Genomic DNA, 24,287 nt, shown 5'->3' with positions numbered 1-24,287 from the left:
TTATAATTGTGAGTTGAAGTGATGACTGTTACACTAAACCACGTGATAAAACCAAGGGTTCTGTTGCACTTGACTACTGGATTAACATCGGAACAACTGCGCCAATCAATGGTGCGAATGTTGCTAAAAATAAACTTGTCTTTCCCCTAGCTGATTTTGTAAGTCTTCTGATACAAAAGTAGCTGGTTCAAGTCCTTGATCCATCGGCAATAATCAGTAGGTTTATGTGCCTTTCAAAATGGTGTTTGATCACCTGAATTGGATAGAGATCACCTTTTTCATAACCAAACATGTTAACAGAGATAGTGTTCAGTATCTAAAACTGATAAATGTCACCATTCTAATGGGGATGGTGATGTATTTAGTTTACTAACGTGTTGAGTATACTTAGTCACACACTCTGCATTTCATTTAATTGGGCATAATGCTGCCAGGACTGACCAAATGAATTACTCCTGGTTCCGGTTGTTCACGTTAACAATGGCATGCTTGGCTCTCAATGTGATGTGGATAGGGATGTAACTCGATCTTCAAAGTGGTTGTTCGCAAGCCATGAGGATGGTTAGGTCTGAGACGCTGTCCACAGTCCACTTGCTGCCCTGCCGCTAGTAATCGATGAGAGATTTACTCATCCCCTTAAAATCTTCAAACACCAGGCCGACTTGGCACTTTCCTCAGAAGCTGTATATCTCCCCTACAGGGGTCAAATTTTACGCTATTCTGCTATTCCGCAAACAGTTAATTTTGAAACTGAATAGTAAAACAATTCTTCCAATATTCCGTCATGAAAGTGAAAATAAAGCACAGAATACCGAAAATCGCCTGCGACTACAGCCTCTATTAGAAACATACTTATCTGCCCTTGTTTTGCAGAGCGCTAAGCGGCCCCAATTAGCCACCAAATTATTTCCGGCGCGTCTACGCTCCAGTCGCTTACGATAAAGGCCCTTTATTACTCCTGAATTAAGGAGTATTGGCTGACTTGTTCTTTTATTTTTTGACGTTAATAAAGTTCTATATTACTATTATTGTTTGTCAGATTGTGTGCAATCTGCTTCTTTTACACAAAAGAAAATGTACAATATGTTCTGTACCGCTAGCTGCATTATTAACTACGACCTATGCAGTAGTTAATAATGAAACTAACGATATAGAAATTCACTTCCTCCGCTAACGATAAAGTTTCCCCTGACTCGCAAACAAATCGGAACAGCGAGTCCAGTGTTATTGTCAGAAGGACATAGTGTAACGGACACAATTTCGTATGTAATTTAATAGTTATGATCGACTTTCTACCTGCAATTATTAATATTATGCACAACCATTAAGCATTCCATAGTATATATTCATTGGCGTAGGAAGCAGGGGGGCAAGGGGGGGCATGTGTTAGGAAATTTTGCTTTGTAATAGTGTAAAAGTTTCCTTCGCCACTAATATATATATATATATATATATATATATATATGTGTGTGTGTGTGTGTGTGTGTGTGTGTGTACATCCCCCCCCCCCCCCCCCCCCCCCGCCTTGCCACCTTCATACGCCACTAGTATATGTTCATAGATAAAAATAAAAAAAAGGTCAAATGTGCGTGTTTGTCTGGGTTATGTTTTTGGTTGTCCGTATGTACTAGTGTGTGGGCTTGTTTTGTAGGCTATTGTTTATTTGGGAGCAGATTTGTTGCTGTTACTGGGGTTTTCTTTGGGGGGGGGGGGGAGGTGAAATTGTTATGGGGGTATTTTAAAAATATTTGTGGAGTTTTGTGGGTTTTTTGCCTGCCACTTACGCTTATAATCATGTATATAGAACAATGTCTTCATTTTAACATTTAACCTTGAAAATTCGGCATGCAAGACTAAAATAAATATGTTTACACAGATATTTTGATGTAAACAAAACAAGTACTGTTACTATAGGTAGGTGTTTCTAGGTTAAATTATATAATTAGCTTTTATTACAGGAAAATTTACACTTTATAATGCAATGTATATAGGCGTAATTAATTTACAGCAAACGAAATATTTAGTCAAATAGGCGCATGTCCAGGGAATTGTGTACAGGAAGTCCAGACTGGCTAGTGGTGTTTTTAGGGGAGGGGTCGGGTCATGCGTCCCCAGAAATACACTGAACACCCCCCCCCCCCCCCCCCCCCACACACACACACACATAATATAGCACGTGGGGAAGAGGGCTGTTCTGATCGGAATATTTCATATAGTCTGTCCAATCCTCCTACAAAAACGTTTTGTTGTTTTTGTAAATAATTTAAGTTTGGTTTGACGTAAAAATAAAACTAAGTTTATTGGAAATAACACAAATATACTTAACTAGGTGTGTCTGTATGTTTAAATGAAATTATGATAATTAATGTGTAGCGAGATTGCAGCTTTGAAACAAAAAATCTAAAATGTCCATGCAAGAAAACCGAAACAATCAGGGTGTGTGACAGCTTGCTAGATTCATATCCTATATTTAACACATGGTCAGTTATAAGAAAACGCAATTTCATCAACTTACTTTTTTCCTGTATCATTCTTTATTTTTAAAGCATAGGTGGGGACATTTATGATGCCAGGGACTGGCATGTATAAATCTCAGCTGAAGATTCACAAACAACTGTGGCCATCGGCAATCTCTGAAGAAACCGGAACGCACCGGAAGTGGTTAGAGGTTAGGGGACATAACTCTGCCTATTTTCTCGCGAATTTCTAATAGAGGCTATTCCGCTTACGCTTTTTCTTCAGCTACATTTTTCTGCAGATAAATCCTCGCGCTAGTAAGACCTTTCTCATGCACTTACCGGTACAAAATAAACGTCTTTTTAATCGAGACTAATGTTTGGAGTGAGTTCGTTTGTAATTCCAGCTAGTACACAGTAATGCATAGACTGGTATATAAACAATTGTTCTTTACGCAATGTTGTACAGGGCGATGTAGCAGTCAGGAAACTAGTGGTACATTAATAATTGAAGGGATAGTACATTTTTAGATGGAATGTGTTTTTTGAAATTCACTATTCCTTTAGGATAGTGTTAAAAAAATTAAATTTCAACCCCTGCCCTATATTTGGGGTCATTCTGATCTTCATGGCCAAATACCATTTGAATCCACCCACTGTTGAATGGCTTTCTTAAGTGTTATGCATTGTGCGGAGATACGATCAGATTGAGCACTGTCTTGACTTCTTCATATCGACTATTCAGGAAAGTCATTGGGTCATATTCCTGTATGCCCTCTCCTGTACTGTAGATCGCAAGCAGTCTCAAATAGAGCTTCTCGTGCATCATTGCTAGCCCCTCCAACTTCCACAGCTTCTTGGCCTGTTAGGTCCATTTGATGATATTTTGTGTCAGGTAGCACTTAACATTATCTCTTTCCCTGAATGTCATTACACAATATTCATAATCAAATTTCTTAGAGCCATTGGCTGTATTTTTCTTCAACCCGTTTCCTTTCATCTGGTCTTCCGTATTCCATACATCTTGCAGATTCCATTCTTCTTATTTCAATGATAAAATCTTTGGTTAATCAAATGTTAGATGTAAATTTTCTCTTTAAATCAGTTATTTTATTCTGTAGTTTCCATTACAACCAGAAACACATGTTCAAATTCATATCCTATGATTTCTTTGACCCAGTTAATAACAGTTTTCCTGTTTATTTCTCCATTAATATTTCGATACTGTGTTACCTCAGTTCAGCTTCTTTATTGGAAAAAGCTTTACTGCTTATAGATACTTCTAAAAAATATAATGAAACTTCGTAACGTTTTCAGAAATTATTGGCCTTCTCAGCTTTATGGCATACTCTTAGAGTGGATACCGCTAAGTTATCGTTTATGTGTGCCATCCCACACACAGGATAGCATATGGCCTTTGATATACCTGTTGTAGCGCAACTGCATGGAATGAGAAGTAGCCCAATGAGCAAAGAAAAATAAAATGAAAATACCTGAAATCATTTATTATTTGCCCAAATGAAGATGCGACAACCTGATGTTTAGAGGCCACTACAATCTGTTTGGCTTGTGTATTCCTAAAATAACGTAGAATATTTTGAGGTATCGGCCATGGTGCAAACTACTGTAATATTTAGCCTACCTGTTTTGATACCATTCACTTCTACTTCACATAATGAAAGGAAATCGTGGCTGGCTTCTATGTGCTTCCTGATTCTTACGTATTGCCCTTTCACAGGTGGGTTACATGAAAACGTGGCAGATTTCTCAGCAGCTTCTTTTTGATGATGACAGACAGAAGGCGAAGATTCATCACGATGTTGCAGAATGTCAATGTAGAAGTCGTGGAGAGCTAAAAGAGTAAAAAAAAGTTAGAATACTTGTACTTTATCAAAATAAATGGCATTATTCATTTTGTCACACGTCAACGTATTTGATCAGATGTAACGGTAATTGGTATAATTTAGATAGATAGATAGATAGATGGACATATGGATGAACATATCAATAGATATATATATAGATATATAGATTGATAGACACATAGATAGATAGACAGACAGACACACACACACATACACATACATACATATATATGTTTGTTTGTGTGTATATTACTCATGTCTACAATAAACGGATACATAAATATTGCACTGTCCTACTCTATCGTTATGGCATGGGTCATATATGCAACACTGTTGTATTTGACGACTGAAACAGTGTATATGGCTGCCGTCTCGGCGATCTAACCAATGTTGATATAGACAGATCAGCAAGTCATGCTAGGGGACAATTCGAGTGTAATAGTTGTTGTATACAACCAAACATCGCCTTGTTAAGAGCACAAGCAAAATTAACTTCGACTCGATTTACTGGAGATAAATATCATTACATCATCGATAATATGATAACCACGAAAACGGGCTGCAAAAATATGTTAGCCAAACAGTCAAAGTCACATTTTACCAGTCTACCAAATCCACCTAAAGAATATATATTAAAAATAAACAGAATGATTTTCTCATTTATATGGAAAGGTGGTCCAGATAGAATTAAACGCTCAGTTATTACAAAAAATTATACTGAGGGTGGGTTAAAAATGATTGAAACATTAACATTTATTAAAGCTCTAAAAGTTTCATGGTTAAGACGCTACTTTCAATCAGACTGCAAATGGAAATGGTTTGTAAATAAATATATGGATAATGTAGCTATATCTAAAATGGGAGCCAATGTTGGTGAATATTTAAATAAAAAGTTTAAAAATCCTTTATGGAATGATGTATTGAATGCATGGAAAGATCTTGTGCAAAAAACAGAAATTGAAACTTGCGACGAAATAGTAAATGAGCCGATATGGTACAACACACATTTTAAAAACAGGTCATTATTTATCCGCAATTGGTATAATAACGGTATAACACATATCAGAGATCTTTTATTTGCAGAGTTAAAACAAAAATACAACATACGAGGAACCTTTTTAGATTACGAAAATGTAATTCATAGTATCCCAGAAAATTGGAAAGGCATTGTCAAAAAATTACAAGGACAGATAAATTTATATAATACTTTGTGTCCGACGTATATGTTTTTAATGACAAAAATTAGTAAAGGTTGTGGTGTATATTATAATATACTTTCTATGAATGTAGAAATGCCAATAGCACAAATCCGCTGGTCTGCGATAATAAACGATGATAACACCCCGTTAATATGGAAAAAGGTATATTTAACACCCAGATTATGTACTAAACAAATCGCACTTATAGATTTTCAATATAAAATTCTTAATAGAATAATAGCAACCAATACCTTTCTATGTAGGATAGGGATTCAGGACGATGCACTTTGTACGTTCTGTAATGAGGACGAGGAAACGATAATGCACCTTTTTGTAAAATGTTCAAAAGTGACTTCTTTGTGGGGAAATTTGGAATCTTGGATTTTTGACGTAACGGGATGCCGTACAGTTATAAACGATAGAAAGATAATATTTGGTATACAAACATGACAAAAAATACTTAATCATTTAATTTTAATAACAAAAAAAATATATATATAATGCTCGAGTAGCGAACATCTCACTATCGTTTCCTCGTCTTCTAGCCATGGTAAAGGATTATTACATGACAGAAAAAATAATATCACAAATAAATTTGCAAGGGGACGACCACATTAAAAAATGGTGCCTATTTGTCGCGGTATTAGATGCCAGTGAATAAATATTCTTCTTCTCCGTTTTCTTTTTATTTAGGTTGATTTAATCAACTGGTTTTAATGCATTTATAATAATATATATTTATGCAAAAATAGAAGTCGTGGAAATAGGAGACCTGCGGTGAAATAGCCCATGTGTTCAAATACATGTTATACCTCCTTAAAACATCAGCTGTACATATCTTTTTACCTTCTTTTTTCAAATACTGTTTGTATTCAATGACGTGCTGTGTGTATAGTGTATTGTTCTTTTTTTCTTGTATTTTGTAATTTATGTTTTACAAACTGTACCTTTGCCAATAAAAAGAAAAATAAAGAATTAAAAAATAAAAATAAAAAAAAATAAAAAAATAAAGTCACATTTTAACAATGAAATATCAGAGTAAACAATATCTAAATAATTATAAAATGTTTTCTTGTTTGCCTCATGAAACACCGTTATTTAAAGGGAATGTAATTGTTGTTTAACAAAACATTATGATCGTGTCAACAAATGGAAAAAGAAATGAAACCACGACCATGTGTTTAACATAGACCGGGATCCTGGTCGACTTTATTGTATGCAGTAAACAAACACATTGTCAGCATCAAGTAGAAACCCAGTTAACTATCGGGGAACCCAAATATATCCGAAGATTCCTGAGTGCATTACTTGCGATGTTAGAACTCGCGGCATTTTTCTCCTTTACCATGGACAGTACTTAATACTTTTTTTCTAAAACTTGTAACAAATAAAATGTATCATTAATGCATACTAGAGAGGAAAATAATAATATTAATAATAATATTATTAATTTGTGTATATGCATCAAATTAATTAAACTATTTAATTACATGAAACTGTATCACTGTTTTATATGCTACTGATAAACTAACAAAAACAAACACCCATCCCCTCAGAAAAAAATGTAAAACCCCCAAACTTGTATATGTTTCTGTTTAACACTAACTTAAGAATTGTTTTTGAATTTATAACAGCATACATCAACGAAATACTCAAGTGTTTCGTTTTGTATACATGTGTGTGTATAGGACTACCACTCACCAGCACTACATGCTAGTGAAATTATTTCATCAGTATTAATACAACCAAAGTTTCATGATGGCTTTCATAAAGTATTATGGAGGGTCTTAGAATTTACTTCTAATGTAATACACAACAATTAATTATAGATATGTAGTTACCAAATAAATATATAAAGGAAACAATTTTATTTCTCAGATACACGTCATGCTTTTCAAGATACTCACACACACACACACACACACACACACGTGCGCACACACGTATAAACTATACCAGTATATAAACATTACTCCTAAATAATTATATGGTTGGTATACAAAAGGTCGTGGTATGTAATTTCCTTGCTATGGTAGGATGTAGGAGAAGCCTGGCTGGCAATATCTATCTATGTATGTATATATGAATATTTGCATGCATGCTTGACATGGAGAATGATTACTAAAAATCAATCACATCTTCTATATCCATTTGTCTTGGTGGTATACAACTTCTATAGTAGTCAGTGACATCAGAAAGCATAAATAATTCAGCTTTATTATAGTATTTGTACACTGTACATAATATATTTATCTATATAACTATGGAAACATGAACAAATAAAGTGTATTCTGGAGAATTATTACGCATAAAGAAAGTAATAATTAACATCAGAGAGTTGCACAATTGGCATTAGTCTGTGCTAACTCTCGAATCAACAAAGGGTTAACAGCTGAATGAAATGCATTTCTTTCGAGTCTGAAAGTAGATTTTAAAAAACATTCTTGATTTGCAAACACTTTGTATATTGGAAATATCTGTGATCGCTAAAGCCGATGGCAAATGAACATTATTACACTCAGCCCGTACATTTGATAATAACTGCTAACTCATTTATTATCCTTTATCCATAATCTCATATGCATACACACCCACATGTACGCGCACACACACACACACACAAAACACATGACTGAAAGCACATGCATATATTTTTAAAATAATAATCACGTATGCAGTTTGGGATTTTATTTCTGGGGACAAGAAGTGGAAAGAGTAGAAAAGAAGTGAACAAGAGACAGCAAAGGAAAGTACAAAGGGGAGCAATTTTTTTAAAAATAAAATATACAATAGCAGAAATGTGATGTACAAAATAATATCTACTCCTAAGCCGTATATATATATATATATATATATATATATATATATATATATATATATATATATATATATACTCTTCAAAAAAAGAAACGCAAAAGGGTACAAATGGGTTATAACTCCGATTTTATGTTTCCTACCGGTTCATGTTTTGTGAATATAAGGTCATTGCATGTCCCAAACACATTCCCACGGTTACATTCGATAAAACGCAGCTACTGTACAATAAAGTTCCAAAATGTGAATATTCGCAAAAACGCAGCCACGTGCAAACCATGTCAGCACTGCACGTGCATTGTCTGCACGTGCAACATGAACACCGACAGTATAAAAGTGCAGGGTGTTCGCTTGCCTGACCTCTGTTTCTGGCCGACAGTTGACAATCCAGGACATGCCACGTCTCAGTGAACCGCAGAGAAACAATGCCATCGGCCAACTAGACGCAGGCGAATTCAGAACGGCCGTTGCCAGGGCATTCCATGTGTCCCCAAGCACCATCTCCAGACTGTGGGACCGTTACCACCAACATGGATCAACACGTGACCTCCCTAGATCCGGTCGACCACGGGTCACTACCCCCGGGCAGGACCGCTACATCCGGGTACGCCACCTTCGGGAACGATTGACTACTGCCACCTCCACAGCCGCAGCAATACCAGGTTTGCGCAGGATATCCGACCAGACCGTACGGAACCGCCTACGTGAGATAGGAATTCGTGCCAGACGTCCAGTTCGAGGTGTCATCTTAACACCACAACACCGTCGACTCCGACTGCAGTGGTGCCAGATTCATCGACAATGGCCTCAACTGCGATGGAGACAGGTGTGGTTCAGTGACGAGTCCCGATTTCTGCTCCGACGTCATGATGGAAGATGTCGCGTGTATAGGCGTCGTGGTGAACGTTATGCGGCAAACTGCGTGCAGGAAGTGGACAGATTCGGCGGGGGTAGTGTCATGGTGTGGGCAGCCATCTCACACACTGGCAGAACTGACCTGGTCCACGTGCAGGGCAACCTGAATGCACAGGGCTACATTGACCAGATCCTTCGGCCACACATCGTTCCAGTTATGGCCAACGCCAACGCAGTGTTCCAACATGACAACACCAGGCCTCACACAGCACGTCTCACAACGGCTTTCCTACAGAACAACAACATTAATGTCCTTCCTTGGCCATCGATATCACCGGATTTGAACCCAATTGAGAATCTATGGGACGAGTTGGACCGACGCCTCCGACAGCGACAACCACAGCCCCAGACCCTGCCCGAGCTGGCAGCAGCCTTGCAGGCCGAGTGGGCCACCATCCCCCGGGACGTCATCCGTACTCTGGTTGCTTTAATGGGCAGGCGGTGCCAGGCAGTTGTCAACACACGCGGAGGCCACACCCGGTATTGACTCCAGATGACCTTGACCTTGGTGGTGTGTCCTATCACTTACTCACAATGGACTAGAGTGAATTGTGAACAATCCTGCAACATTTGGTAATTATCGGACTCGCCATTCAATAATTAAATCAATTCTCCAAATGTTACGACAATGTGGTTTTGCGTTTCTTCTTTTGAAGAGTATATATATATATATATATATATATATATATATATATATATATATATATATATATAAACACACTAGTATATTTATTTTATAGCCAGTGCAGGAAGAATAAAATAGTATGTGTCGTGCTCGCATCGATCATACTTATTTGACCCATTCATTTATTTTCAAGAAAGATCCTTCACCTCAATATGAGCACTGTCAGTGTCATCTGACGGTACGCCACATTTTGTTGTAGTGTAAGCATCTCAAAGAAACTCGAAAAGATATATTTGGACAATGAAATTTCATGGAATCCATCTGAAATTTGTATTACAGTTTCTACGTGATACTGACTTTTATTCTACATTTCAATTGTATCTATTTGTGATATTTGGATTTTTTGCAGTTCTTTACACTATGTTTTAATTTAAATGTTGAATTTTTACATTGATGTTTTTCATCACATAATTGTTGCATTTACCATAGTTTGACACTTAATAACCGATGTATTGTTCATGCTGGGTTGTCGTTAAACATTAATTCATTCATTCATTCATTCATTCATTCATTCATTCGTCTCCTAGTGTATTTATAAAACTAGAGTTGTCAGTAAAATAAAATATAGCATTTTATCCAATATTTCTTAAGATTAAATCACAATTTTTAAGCAGAACACATTTTTCAAGTTCTCTTTGTAATTTTTTTTCAATTTAGCTTTGCTTTTGCATTTTTATAGAAAATATATATTTTATATTAACAATCAGCCAGTTTACCACATAACTATTGGTTTGATTAAGCAAACTCAAAGTAACCGTGTCTTTATTGAAAATAAGTTATTCGACATTAGTGTCATATATCCAGTTTGCCACATCTTTCAGTAGCTTTTTAAAATACACGTACTCTTAAAATAAATGATAGTGTTTCTGGCAAGAAGTTAAGGTGCACTTTTAGAAAAATAAGTATTGAAATGTATATAGAAACAAAATATTTGTTCCAAGAATTTGATTCAATATTTTCTATTAAAACCACCGTGCACGTCTGTCCCTTACACATTTAAAAGGCATACTATAATATATACCGAGTCAAATTAATAACTTCACAACCGTTTCATCTTGACTAGTTAGCAAATACGACAGACAAATGTGTTAAATAAGGTATTATTTTATTGTATGACGTCCAAAGAAAGAATACGAATAAATGTTGAGTCAAAAATCTGTTTCATGCACCCACAGCATTCGTCAAAGCCACAAAGAGTCAAAATGGTAATTCACAAGCAGGGTCATCTGATGAAATCACAGGTTCAATAGCGCGTATGCCCTCCACGTGTACCCACAGCTGCAATGCAATGCCTCCTCATTGACTGCATTGTTCTTTCTACTAATGAGGCATCAAGTTCCTGCAAAGTCTGTTAAGGGTTCCTGAGAGTACACAAGCGACTTCCCAGCGCATTCCAAACGTGCTCGATGGGATTCTGGTCAGGCGACCTTGAAGGCCAATCCATGACATTGATGCCCACGTTCCTCAGGTAATCCCTTGTCAAAATGGCCCTGTGGGGTCTGGCGGTGTCATGCTGAAAGATCAGGCCTGGACCATGAGCTGCCATGAAGATCAACAGCCATTTCCACAGAAAGCACCCCAAACCATTACAAATCCACCTCCGAATCTGTCAACTTCACTAACACAACACTGAGCATGACATTTACCACGTCGTCTCCAAAACCTCTGCCTGCCATCAGCAAATCGAAGTGTGAATCTTGATTCATCGCTAAACATGACTCTATTCCATTTGCAAGTGGCGTTGTGCCCACAGTTGACGATGACGTCCATGAAATTGGGTCAAAATGGGTCCAACATAATTTATGGTCGTCGTGCGTGAAGGTGAGCTGTTCGACTGCAACCCAATGCCCTTGCAACGTCAGCTACTGACGTTCCCGTGTGCAACATGCCGACGGCACGTTCACGCTGCACATTTGTGAGGCGTGGCATCGAAACAGGTCATAACAAATATCGTTTTAACGTGTTTTTTCGTTGTGTCAGACTACTGTGAGCAAGTAACGATGAAAACACGTGTGCTGTTGTAGTCACGTGACCAGTAGCACATGCAAAACCACTTTTGCCTAAATGGTGCTGTACATGTGCTATGGATCGGGTCACGTGGGCTGTGATGGGTTTCAAATGGTGTGTCGACATTGCCATTACAATATTTATTCCTGAAAGTTTTCCTGTGAAATTTTTAATTTGACTCAGTATATATTTTGTCATTCTCTTGGAGAACATATAACAACCTTTTAATTCTGATTTTGGAAGTATGGATGTATGACTTAGTATTTTGTACTGTCCTTTGCAACCCTGTTTGTTTTTAAAACATTTTTGTTTTAACTTGTGAGGAAAGACTGGTGCAAGATAAAGAGTAAATGTTTGATTTTGGCAATTTTGCTTTCCATACTTTGAAGTAAAACATTTTACTGAATTGATTAAAGATTCCAATTGGTCGAGCAGAATCTGATCTGGAACTCAATTGGCAGATGAAGCAACCCTCAGTTGTCAGTGGCTTGCTGTATAGCACGGTATAGACACCACAACTGTTACATGTACAGATCCACACAGTATACAAACAATGGCCACCACTGTTTTTATCTGACTGATATGCAATACTTCTCAACAATTTGGTTGATGCGATCGACGCTGACCATTGTCATTTTGTAGTGTTCAATGTCCACCTTCATATTTGAATAAGCGATTCGCTTGCATCACATAAGCAAAGCTGCCTCAAGGTAATTTTTTTCATATCATTTAGCAGATTTCAGAAGACAAACTCCAAGCTGGTGGGAATTTATAGTTCCAGTGCATGTTATTTGGTGTTTAGTGAGCTTCAAAGATGTAAAAATATTGTCAAATGTCAAGTGAAATGAGTTATTAAACACCTCCATGAGCTCAGAGATCAGCTCAATGACAACAGATCCTCCTATGCCAAGGCTTCCATAATGTGCTTGCTGCCCACATTCACCTTGGTAAGTCTCAAATTCCAGAACATACACTAGTACAATTGTAAGGACCCACATCTTATAACCAAAATGTATAAACTGCATTGCACTCGGAGTCTTGAGTAATGGAGAAATGTATCAATGAGCATGCTCAAAAGGTGACAGACTTTATTCATCTTGTGAGCCATTTGAAAATTACCGTTATCACTGATATGAAGATACTTCAACATCTCGCAGAAATGATTTCTAGTTATGGATGCAGCTAGCTATGGCTTCAATATTCCCATCCTCGTCATGAGATTAGTACATCTTTCGCCGAGGTTCTGGATAGTAGCCTTTCACAAGCAAGAGTCCTGTATATGATTACAAATGGTTGATAATGACATGTTACCCCGGAGCGAGCATACAGATGACTCTTTTCAACAATCATTTTCAGTACATCATTGTCAAAGAAGACTCCAAATAGATCAGCAACCCCAAAAATCCACTGGCTGGCTATCCTATTTGAATAGCTCTTTCTGTGTACATGTTAAATCACTTGTTTCTCGTTTAACATTATGTTCCGTGTCTTCTTGGGTGGGTTTTATCCACAGGATGTGGGTCCTGACTACATCCTTTTCCTATTCGCCGAGATTGGTGTTTCCACAGATGGTGCCACAGTAAGTGGTGGGGTTCATTTGAATTGCCAGACTGAGTATTAGATAATGTGTTATCACGTCCTTGTCAACATGAAAAAAAGTTTGCTTTATTTAATAACACCACTAGAGAACATTGATGTGTTAAACATTGGATAGTGGATGTCAAACATTTGATAATTCTGACATTAGAAAACACCAGAAAACCCACTACATTTTTCCAATACAAGCAAAAAATCTTTTATATGCAACCTCCCACTGACATGATAAGACATTCCATGGCCTTTGATAGACCAGCCGTGGTTCACCGACTTGAACGAGAAATAACCCAATGGGTCCACCAGCAGTGATCAATCCTAGACCAACCACGCATCAAATGAAAACTGTACCACTTGGCTACATCCTGCTCATTCTCAACCTGAAAATGCAAATAAAAACAATTTTGACTTCATTTAGTGTGTGTGTGTGTGTGTGTGTGTGTGTGTGTGTGTGTGTGTGTGTGTGTGTGTGTGTGTGTGTGTGAAACAGATGCTATAACTATAAAAATTCTAAGATATAAGGCAAAGGGATGTTAGGAACATCAAACACATAACAAATACATAAGCAAACCATTTACATCACCAAACTGTAAAATATTCAGTTAACTGACTACTACTTCAGATGACATATCACTGACATTTGATCGGACTACATTTTTTGTCTAAATGCAAAGTTTAAAAAATGAAACAAAATTGAAATTGCTTACCTTTTCTAAGTTGTCAAAACTGATTGAAAAACATCACATATGCTGTCAAATCCACCGCCTCTGGAACATTCAATGAATGAATGACGAATGTTTAACAACACCCCAGCACAAAAACACACTACGGTCACAGGGCATTAAAACAAAGGTAAGTATATGGACTAATGGAACTTTCAAGGAAGAGAGACAGCTCCAAACTACATTCTCAGATCACTGATGACATCCCATTATCCAATTAGACAATACCTAATATAATGCATCCACGAATATATTCGACAAAATTACTAATATAACTCCATTGGCATAGTACATACCACAACAACTCTTCTGGTTGACAACTTTCACCTTTTTCACCATTATAATCATTTGCAGGTCTACCATCCACCATGGGTCTAAATCGCCATTCGCAGTGAGGGTACATGAACCATGATTCAAGTCTGAATCAATATTACCATCAACAGCCCGATCAGCTACATTGTTCCCTTGTGTTGTTGACTGATAAGCAGGCCTTTTCCAGGCCCAGTTGTCAGATGTAGTGTCTGCAACAACTGAAAGGGATATCGGTAAAAACCCAATTCATCCACGCATCCACATATTCATATACACACAGACAAACGTAAACACAATCACGCATACACACACACAAACAAGCGCTTGCCCACACACACACACACACACACACACACACACACACACACACACACACACACACGTTGCCACAGGTTTTATTCCCTGTGCCAGTCAAACCTAAGATACATACAGTATACATACAGTCTATACAGAGTTGCCCCACGTATATATTTCGAGTCCGATTGGTGCATGTGGTGGTCTGGGAATTTGCGGACGAATTGGTGCTATAGGTTCGACTCCCAGCACTGGCATGTGAGACACTTTGTGGTGCCAGAAAGGATTTTATCATGTGCCAGTGCAATAATATCAATGTATTAGTGAAACTTAATATACTTGTTACGTAGGGTATATAGAAGTAAAATAATATTATAACAGACTTCCATTAATATTTGTCAGAACTAGGTGAGTGAGGTATGTCCAAATGTGACCCAGATATGCAACAGGCTTGTTATTGTGTAAGTTTTCTTTCTGCACTAATAAGGTTCAATTGGAAATCCTGTACTATCACCTTGTAGTATGGTACCTAATTCTGCAAATTCTGTCAGATGACATTGACGTATTCAATGGAAATAGTGGGCCAGAATGGTGTTCTAATGTTTAGTTGCTGCATGTACGCATTGACCGGTTGACTAGGGTCCTTACCTGACATGCGAAGGGCACAACAATTAGTGGAGTGGTGTTGTTACAATAGTATTGTTCTGTGAGACTCCAGTCAACGATATACAGTTGGGTAATTTTGGCAGTCATGGTGATGCCAGACCTCACCATAAGTGACCCAACTCCAAATCTGTCTTGAGGATGAACGTTGACGTCGGCATACCTTTCACAGGCATGTCCGTAAACACGGTCACGTCAATCCTGGAAGTCCAGTGTTTATATAGACTTATTTGAAAACATTACCATGATCCAGCACCTATCAGCTCATTGCCTATGACGTGTCCACCATTGGTATTGGCACATGGCAGCAACGTGTCTTATCGTTAAATGTGCTTCTGACTTCGATTATGCAATAGTTGTTGTTTGCAATTTGACAGGCTAATTGGCATCGATTCCTCACAGTGTATATTCTTATAGGACAATCCTGAACCTTCATTTCTGTATTCCCAATATCATGCCCACAATCGGAAAATGACTTACCATGACACATTAAGTATATGCCCACAGCCCATAGACGTTCCTGACGATGAACACTTTGCATTGTTACAAATTTACTGAATATAGTCAAAAGTGTGACAGACAGTTTGTGCTTTTGTTCCCATCACAAACAATAAGGTTATTTCTGCAGTGTTTATGCAACGTATGCATAATCCAAGTTATTTTATTCGAATGCATGTGCACGATTCGCGTTCTTGAAAAGTGCTTTGATTTTTTTTAATTGCCTTGAATTACCATATGGAACATTACCATACATTGTGCAATTTTATTTTTCTTAACTTGTTTCTTTTTTGATGTCATCAGTACTGACAGTGACAGTGTGTTTGTTTTCCAATCCCAGCTAGTCTTTCACTAATGGTATACTGTAGATCCCGAAATTAATGTGTCCCTAAATTAATGTGATTGGCAGCAAGCAGACAAAAATGTGACATGAAATTAATGCAAATGGCCTCCCTTTGAAATATTACTTTTCTAACAATACACGTCTGTGTACCCTTCGGTTAAATCAGGATAAGCGTGTTAAAACCAATCCATGCGCGATGGGCCATGTGTGCTTTTCACAGGGTGGCCAATGACCCTGCAATCGTCACACGTGCCTGGCATCTTGCTGCGCTATTGGACAATTAGTCTGTCTCGCAAACGATGATTTGTTTTCCAGTTGTGTTTTATAAATTCATTAGAATTGTGGTGACTCGCGACCAGTCGACGACCGGATGTCGAAGTTGGAAATGGTCCGCCGCCTGACACCCCTGGAGACGGAAAGTCTACTGGTGCATTACCATGTAGAGCTTGGCAGGAAAACTGAGCCCACCTATTGGACGAGGAGCGTCACGTGGACTCAAAAGAGCGAGCAGACGATTCTGAACACAGTGATAGGAGTACAATCAATAGGGAGCTTAATCCGGTGGGAGACAGTTTAAAAGATAGACTGGATTTTTTGTCTAGTCGGGTGGATGAACTGTCAATCGGTGGACAGCGGGTCGCTCAAATGAGTGTTAGTAGAAACACTGGTAGCCTTGGGCGGGAGACGCCTAATGCCCCCCACTCTGCTATGGAGAGACTAGAAAAAATGGTGGAACATCTGATGACGGAAGTAGCAGAGTTAAAACAGCGGAGAGTGAGTAGCCCAGGGGAGGACCGGTCACGTTTTGGTAACAACAACAGGGGGCAGTTCCAACCTAGGGATAGGTCACCTTCAGTGGGTAGAAGGGAGGGGTCTCCTTCACCACAGGGAAGGGAAAGCGTGCCTCCTAGATGTTATCTTTGCAATGAGGTGGGACACTTTCGAAGGGAGTGTCCCCAGTGGAGAGAAACAAAGTCGTTAAACGGGAAGGGGCTGGGTCAGTAGGCCTTAACCCAGTCCAAGAGAGTAGTGGTAGACGGCCTCTAGCAGGTATGGTACTGCATGGTACCGGGTGCAGGGCTGTCGGCACCAAGGGGGTGGCTGGCAGTTCTGTAGGGAAGAAATCTGTAAGTTGGGGGGGGGGGTGTAGAGATATGTACACGTCAGAATTCGGCTTCCACCCAGTGGAGGAGGGCCCGCCACTCCAGGAGCCAATGGAGGAGGGCCCGCCAGTTCAGGCGGAGGAGCCAGTTGGGACGGGCCAGTCACCTCTTGAAGAGAAGTGCGTAGACGTAGGTGTGTCTCCTACTGCGGCGGCGAGGTCCCCTCTACCAGAGGCGGCATCGTCAACCCAGTCGGAGGATCCCCTGCCAAATATCCCTGCTTTCTCCTTTCCCGGGCCGATAGACTCAGAGGAGGGCTCTCCCCCTTTAGGTTTCTGGGGGAGAGGACGGGGGATCTTGGGGGCATGGGATGGGGGAAGGTCGTCCACATTCGGGTTTCTCCTTTCCCCTCTGGGACTGTCCAGGCCTGGTCAGTCCAGGTTTCTGCTGAGACTGTTAGTGCCCAGGCCAAGTCAGCCTCGGTTTCCGCTGGGAGTTGTGCTCGCCCAGATCTCAGTCAGGTCTGTTTTCCCTGTGACCCACCTTACCGGAATTGATCGAGTCGGTCCTGACTAAGGATGCTGGGCGTACGCCCGGACCGGTTAGCTTGGGGAAAAGAGGAAGGGTTCAGACACGGGTAAAGGACGGTGGGGTAAGAAGTCTCGGGACTCCAAATGTCCAGTCCCAGGCTGTGGGACATGCACCTGTAAATTACGGGTGCATGCCCTGTCAGTCCACATCCCGGGAATCTTGGGGGCAGCAAACCCACAGACCCCAAACCTGGCCGCCATTCGGTGGGCGGCAGTGAGAGAACTGGCAAGGAGGGTCTGCGGACCGTCGGCTACTCCACGTCAGTTGGCCAGTAGACTGGGACGATTGATCCCGAGTATGGTGGGCCCGTCAGAGGTGGACGTGCCCGCACTACAACAGATGGCCCGTTTTCTAAACGAGCCATCTGAGCAGTTTACGCTGCATCCAGTGTTGAGTGTAGCAGCGCTCATTCACTGGAGGGTGTTGCTTCACGTGGTGATTTTGTTGTCCCGTGAGGATCGCCGTTGGTTTATGGGATGGTCAGCTCCGGGGGTGGATATTCCTCGGAATAAGTATATCCTGGCGGGGGAAGAGACTTCTCAAGATGACACCCCGGGAAAGTTAGTGATAACGGGGAGAGGGGAGTCGTTGCCAGCAGTCGGCAGTCGGATGGTTTCAGGGGAAGCAGAGCCCGGGGGGGGGGGGGGGGGGGTAGTCTTAACCTATAACAACAGGAAAACCTGGATGTTTCCAAAGAAACTGTTTATTCATGGATGGTCATCGAATCCTGGCCCGGGTGAATCTGAGCCAGTAACCTGCTGGTGAAGTGTTTGATGTTCCCTGGAAATTCGGGAGGTGATCTTCTCTTCTATAAAACGGGGGAGAGTGTGGTGACTCGCGACCAGTCGACGACCGGATGTAGAAGTTGGAAATGGTCTATCGCCTGACACCCCTAGAGACGGAAAGTCTACTGGTGCATTACCATGTAGAGCTTGGCGAGAAAACTGAGCCCACCTATTGGACGAGGAGCGTCACGTGGACTCAAAAGAGCGAGCAGACGATTCTGAAACCGAGAGGCCCGCTCTCTTGGGACTGAACCGTAATAGGAACCAGAAGCATATCGACTCAATCTAATCAGTTAACACGTAAGTACCCACTAATTATAAGCTTAACACTCGGATAACACTTTAGAATTTTAATCTTTGTAGTTTTGATTTTTTAATAACGTTGTACACATGGACAAAAGATAAAAATAAATGCGTCATATTATTAATGCGCATAACACAACCTCGCATTTTTCGCATTAATATTATGATCGCATTAATTTCAGGATCTACAGTATTAAAGGTTACAGTATGTGCCATATTGTGTTTGTGGGAAAGTGCAAATAACATTACAATGATTCCGTTATCAAGGTTCTGTACTTTACACTTTGGTTGGACGGGTTCAACCATGGGCCTAATGCACATGGCTTAAACAACCTCACATCATCATTTCAAGTATTTTTGCATTGACGTGCGAGAGTAAATTAGGCCCCTGCACTTTAGAATCGTGACCAGTATTTGCTTTCACGTGTGCTTCTGGCACTATCTTATAAAACATTCAGTGTAATATAGTCATGAACAGCACCATTCAAAACTGTCTAGGTAGAACGCTGCTATTGCCGTCTTAGAGTAGTAGTAGTAGTGCATGTGGTAAAAGCACAGCATTCCTGTCTCGATCAAGTACAGAAACAATAATTTAGACATCAATTAATAGAGCCTGACACGTGCTAAATGTATTCATCAGATATTTCACTATATGTAAGTATATGCAATAGCTCTCTCTCTCTCTCTCTCTCTCTCTCTCTCTCTCTCTCTCTCTCTCTCTCTCTCTCTCTCTCTCTCTCTCTCTCTCTCTCTCTCTCTACCTTGCCTATAAATCTATCTACATACCATCACTATGTGGGTTGTAAATGATGACCTCAGTGACCATTAATGTTTGTTTCAGATCCACCATCCACCATGCATTTAGGTCGTGCTCATATGTATGAGAAAAACTACCGTGAACGCTGCAGTTGTTCTTGCCGTCGACAGCCAAATCAGCTGACATGTTCCCAGCCGTTGATGACTGAAAGGCAGGCATCTGCTTGGCCCAGTCCTTGGACTCGACTGAAATACATCAATATACTCTTTCAGGATCGGTGAAGCAGGGGGGGGGGGAGGGGGGGGGGGGGGGGGCTTTAACACACACCTGCCCCCACAATAATTCTGAATACAAATTATCATTGGTCGCAAATCTTAAGGCAAAGATCTGTTTTTTACTTGTAGAATAAATGAAATTGCATTTCTGGACATCTAGTTTTCAAAATGTTACGGAGTTACATATCCATGAACCCCCTAAAAACTTTGGTTTCCGCCCTCGATCACACACACACAATCTCTACTTGTTTCCACCATGCCTGTCTTTAGTGTTGCTGTGACTGACAGACGTCTTTAACATACGGGATGGCAGGGGTGGCACAGTGTAAAAAATAGTGGTACTGCTCGTTGTTGCCAGACTCGCCTTTCAAATTACTTGTACGGACATTTTCACAGATATAACAAATATAACCCACACAAGTGGTACGGCCATTCCGTACCTCTTTGAAAAGTGCACCGCCACGGGGGTCTCGCTCACTTGTAAAGTATGCCAAACAAGTTAGTATCCTGCAACATAATTACCAACAGCCGTGGTACATGTACATATGCGTCATGTGGAAAAGCAATAATTTGGTAAAGTTGCCCATGTGGAGGTAGGTGACAGGCTTTATCTTTCTTCGTCTAAACCAACTGTTTAAATAACCGAATGTTAACATGTAACTATGCCTTCGTTTACCACAAAATATAGTCAATGCAGGCAGGAAGACAGTGTGGGGGGGGGGGGGGGGGGGGATGGTCGTGGAAGTTTTCCAAAATTCAGTGTCGAATATTATTAAAATAGCAACATATTAAAGGCATACTATCACGGATTTAAGGACCGTATTTCTCTAAAAATGGATAATAAATAAAAATTACATTAATTTTGGAAACCAAATCTAACTATCACATCACCTTAACTGAACCATGATGGAGTGAAATCTTTGCCAACCCTCTCGGCAATTTTAGTTTTTGAATTATGAACCATTGCCATAATTCAATTATTTTTACAAAATATCATTAATAAATGGAGTATGGTGGTTATGAAGATAATTGAATAAAGTACATTTAGGTACAAATCAAATTATTTTTGTTCAGGTAATACTTTGTTAGGTGATTAAATAGGTCAGTGATCTGTGAGAATATGCCTTTAAAGGTGACACCAAAAGCTAAATAGATCTACCGTTATGTATTACATACAAGCATCCACGCACAGTTAATAATAAAAGTGAAATAGGAACAAATTATGTTCGCAGAAATCAGAAAATAAATTTCCTCGCGGGGGGGGGGGGGGGGGGGGGGGGGGGGATAACGTTTCCGGCCAGTCTTCAAGCAACACGGTAAACACATAAACCACTTTTTGAAGTAAAGAAACGTAGACAAAATCTATTTTGACTCTGGTGTCGCATTGCCTGAATTGTTTTTGTTTTGTTAATGTGGCGTAGCATTGTACTGATATAGCTAATTTTGAATTTAAATGACGTCAGTATTCCAATGACGTCACTTTCCATCTTCTTTATAATTTAAAAATAAACTTGGAGTATGAAGTTTCCATTATTACCCCAAATGCAAAATTTCTGTTTAATTGTTTTCTTTGATCCTGTAATTAAAACAAAAGAGTACTATTTACGAAATCTGGTTCTGTAGTGGGATTATGGTCAGATATGTTATATTTATTGTGTAGGAAGCCAAAACAAGGGTGCGAAGTATGAACGTCGTCGACCTTAATGGTGAAAGAGGCCATCAATTCCAAATCCGCTCGAAACACTTGCAACAGCTACAAAATAGCATGCCGAGGCATCCAATACCTTCATATCAATTCTTCGTCCATTGACTATGTCTAACGCCATGCTTCAATCACAAAAAAAACATGTTCCATTCGACTTTTTCTTCCCTCATTAGCGTTAATTTAAGATCGCGACCTTAGAGCTTACAATAGGTGCAGACCTATTGTAAATATTTATAGTAACTTAAAGGTGATTGTAAGCTAAGGTCGTTTAGTAAAACGGGCTGTTGATTGTAGGAAGAAGTTACGGTCGCTATGTTAGGCACTTAAGCCGATCTTAGCACTACTATCAGAAGCATAAAGTTAGAACAACCAATGACGAGGAACTGATATGATTCCTCGGCATGCTATTTTGTAACAGTTGAAAGTGCTTTGGGCGGATTTCGAATCGACGGCCTCTTTCACCATTAAAATGAAACATTTAGGAGATATTGGGCCCCATATTTGATGTTGGTGGCCATATTGAATTTATGCTAATTAGTACATTTACCGGGATCCGAAAGGAAGGATCCAGCGATGCTTAAGAGAGTTTTGTGAATTAGGTCCCTGTTGTACACAAATGAAAACAATTACAACTAGAACTGCCAGAAAAGAACCAGGACATATTTTGGGGTGGGGCTAAGGGAATAGAAAGACACACTGAACCCGAAGTTGTATGCTACAAAATTCTGTTTACTGGTACCTAGTTTAACTCCTTTCACTTCCACTTCACACAGTGAAAGAATGTCACCACCACTGACCGGACCTTCTTTCCAGATTCGAACGTACTGTCCTCTAAGATACCGGTTGCACGGAAACACTGCATAATACTGTATATGGTAGTATTGATGATGACATACACCTGGCGAGATTTCGTCTTTAGACTGCAGAACTTCAATAAAGAAGGTATGAAGATGCTCCACTGAAAGATAGAAAGTAAATTTTTCAATATTTTCTCTGTACATTAAGAAAGAAACATTTATGAATACATAGATATATGTGTGTGTGTGAGAGAGAGAGAGAGAGAGAGAGAGAGAGAGAGAGAGAGAGAGAGAGAGAGAGAGAGAGAGAGAGAGAGAGAGAGAGAGAGAGAGAGACAGACAGACAGACAGACAGACAGACAGACAAAGGCATAAGTATATACTATCTTTGTGTGTGTATGAATATCTATATGTTTTATGTATCTCCGATTTTATTAGTACTGTCATATTTATCACACAAGACATAACAATAATGTTTGGCCTCATAAACTGTCTCTCGTCTTGTTGGTGGGACTAGAACTTTAGGCACCGAATCAGTCACAGTTCCCAGACCACCATGGTAAACGTTCGACAAATGAGACATTCTTAAGAAATAATGTTCAGTTCATAGACAATATTCGTGGGTGGGGCTAAAACAATGTGGTCACCCCTTAACATATGTACGTTGTGGACAAGTTTAGCACTGCTAAATAACTAGGGGCGGGACGTAGCCCAGTGGTAATGCGTTCGCTTGATACGCGGTCGGTCTAGGATCGATACCCGTCGGTGGACACATTGAGCTATTTCACGTTCCAGCCAGTGTTCCACAACTGGTGTATAAAAGGTTGTGGTATATGATGTCCCGTCTGTTGGATGCTGCTAATCAAAAAGAGTGCCTATGAAGTGGCGACAGCGGGTTTTCTCCATCGGTGTCTGTGTGGTCCTTAACCATATGTCTGACACCATATCACCGTCAATAAAATGTCTTGAGTGCATTTTTAAATAAAACATTTCCTTCCTTCTTGATAAATAGCTATGAATATTTATATCTTGCATGAACGTATATAAGATGTATGTATATAACTATGTGTGTATGTAATATGTATGTATGTATATATGTGTGTATGTATGTAGTATCTATATATTATGTAGGTATGTATCATCTCGTATGTACGTATGTGTATACTTGTGTATGCAGGTACACACTATGGTAGGTTTGACCTAATAATTGAACGAAATAATTATTGAAAGAATGAATGAAAGAATGAATGAAAGAATGAGTGAATGAATGAATGAATGAATATTGTTTATAATGCCTCTATACATACTGCAACAATCCTGGCGGTTGAAAATTTTGACCTCTTTGACCATTATCATGAACTGCAGATTAACCATCCACCATGGATATTTATCATCTGGGTCCGTATATGTGTATGTGTAGCGAATCGTATGACACATATATCCGCCATCAACAGCCTTATCGGCAGTTAGTCCCCAACGTGTTGATGACTGCCAGGCAGGCTTATAGACCGACCAGTTTTCCGAAATGATCTCAACTGAAACACCAATAAACTGTTAGTAAGGATACGAGTGTCATTTAATATCTCTGTATTAATCTATCTATCT

The 24,287-nt window shown here is 39.6% G+C and overlaps 1 protein-coding gene across 1 annotated transcript in view; it reads right to left on the bottom strand.

The window, feature by feature from the left end:
* LOC121376881 overlaps positions 1-24,287 on the bottom strand; it is a 151,773-nt gene that overhangs the window by 78,599 nt on the left and 48,887 nt on the right. Inside the window, exons 9-13 of the mRNA XM_041504667.1 lie at positions 23,990-24,217; positions 22,625-22,843; positions 19,935-20,150; positions 14,553-14,786; positions 4,099-4,308 (exon numbers count right to left, since the gene is read on the bottom strand). Of these exons, the coding sequence (XP_041360601.1) occupies positions 4,099-4,308; positions 14,553-14,786; positions 19,935-20,150; positions 22,625-22,843; positions 23,990-24,217 (1,107 nt within the window). The remainder of the gene's footprint in view (positions 1-4,098; positions 4,309-14,552; positions 14,787-19,934; positions 20,151-22,624; positions 22,844-23,989; positions 24,218-24,287) is intronic.

Source organism: Gigantopelta aegis, chromosome 7, assembly GCF_016097555.1.
Source record: "Gigantopelta aegis isolate Gae_Host chromosome 7, Gae_host_genome, whole genome shotgun sequence".
NCBI classification, from domain to species: domain Eukaryota; kingdom Metazoa; phylum Mollusca; class Gastropoda; order Neomphalida; family Peltospiridae; genus Gigantopelta; species Gigantopelta aegis.
Note: the sequence above shows the minus strand (reverse complement) of the source record. Positions and strands in the feature narration are given on the sequence as shown.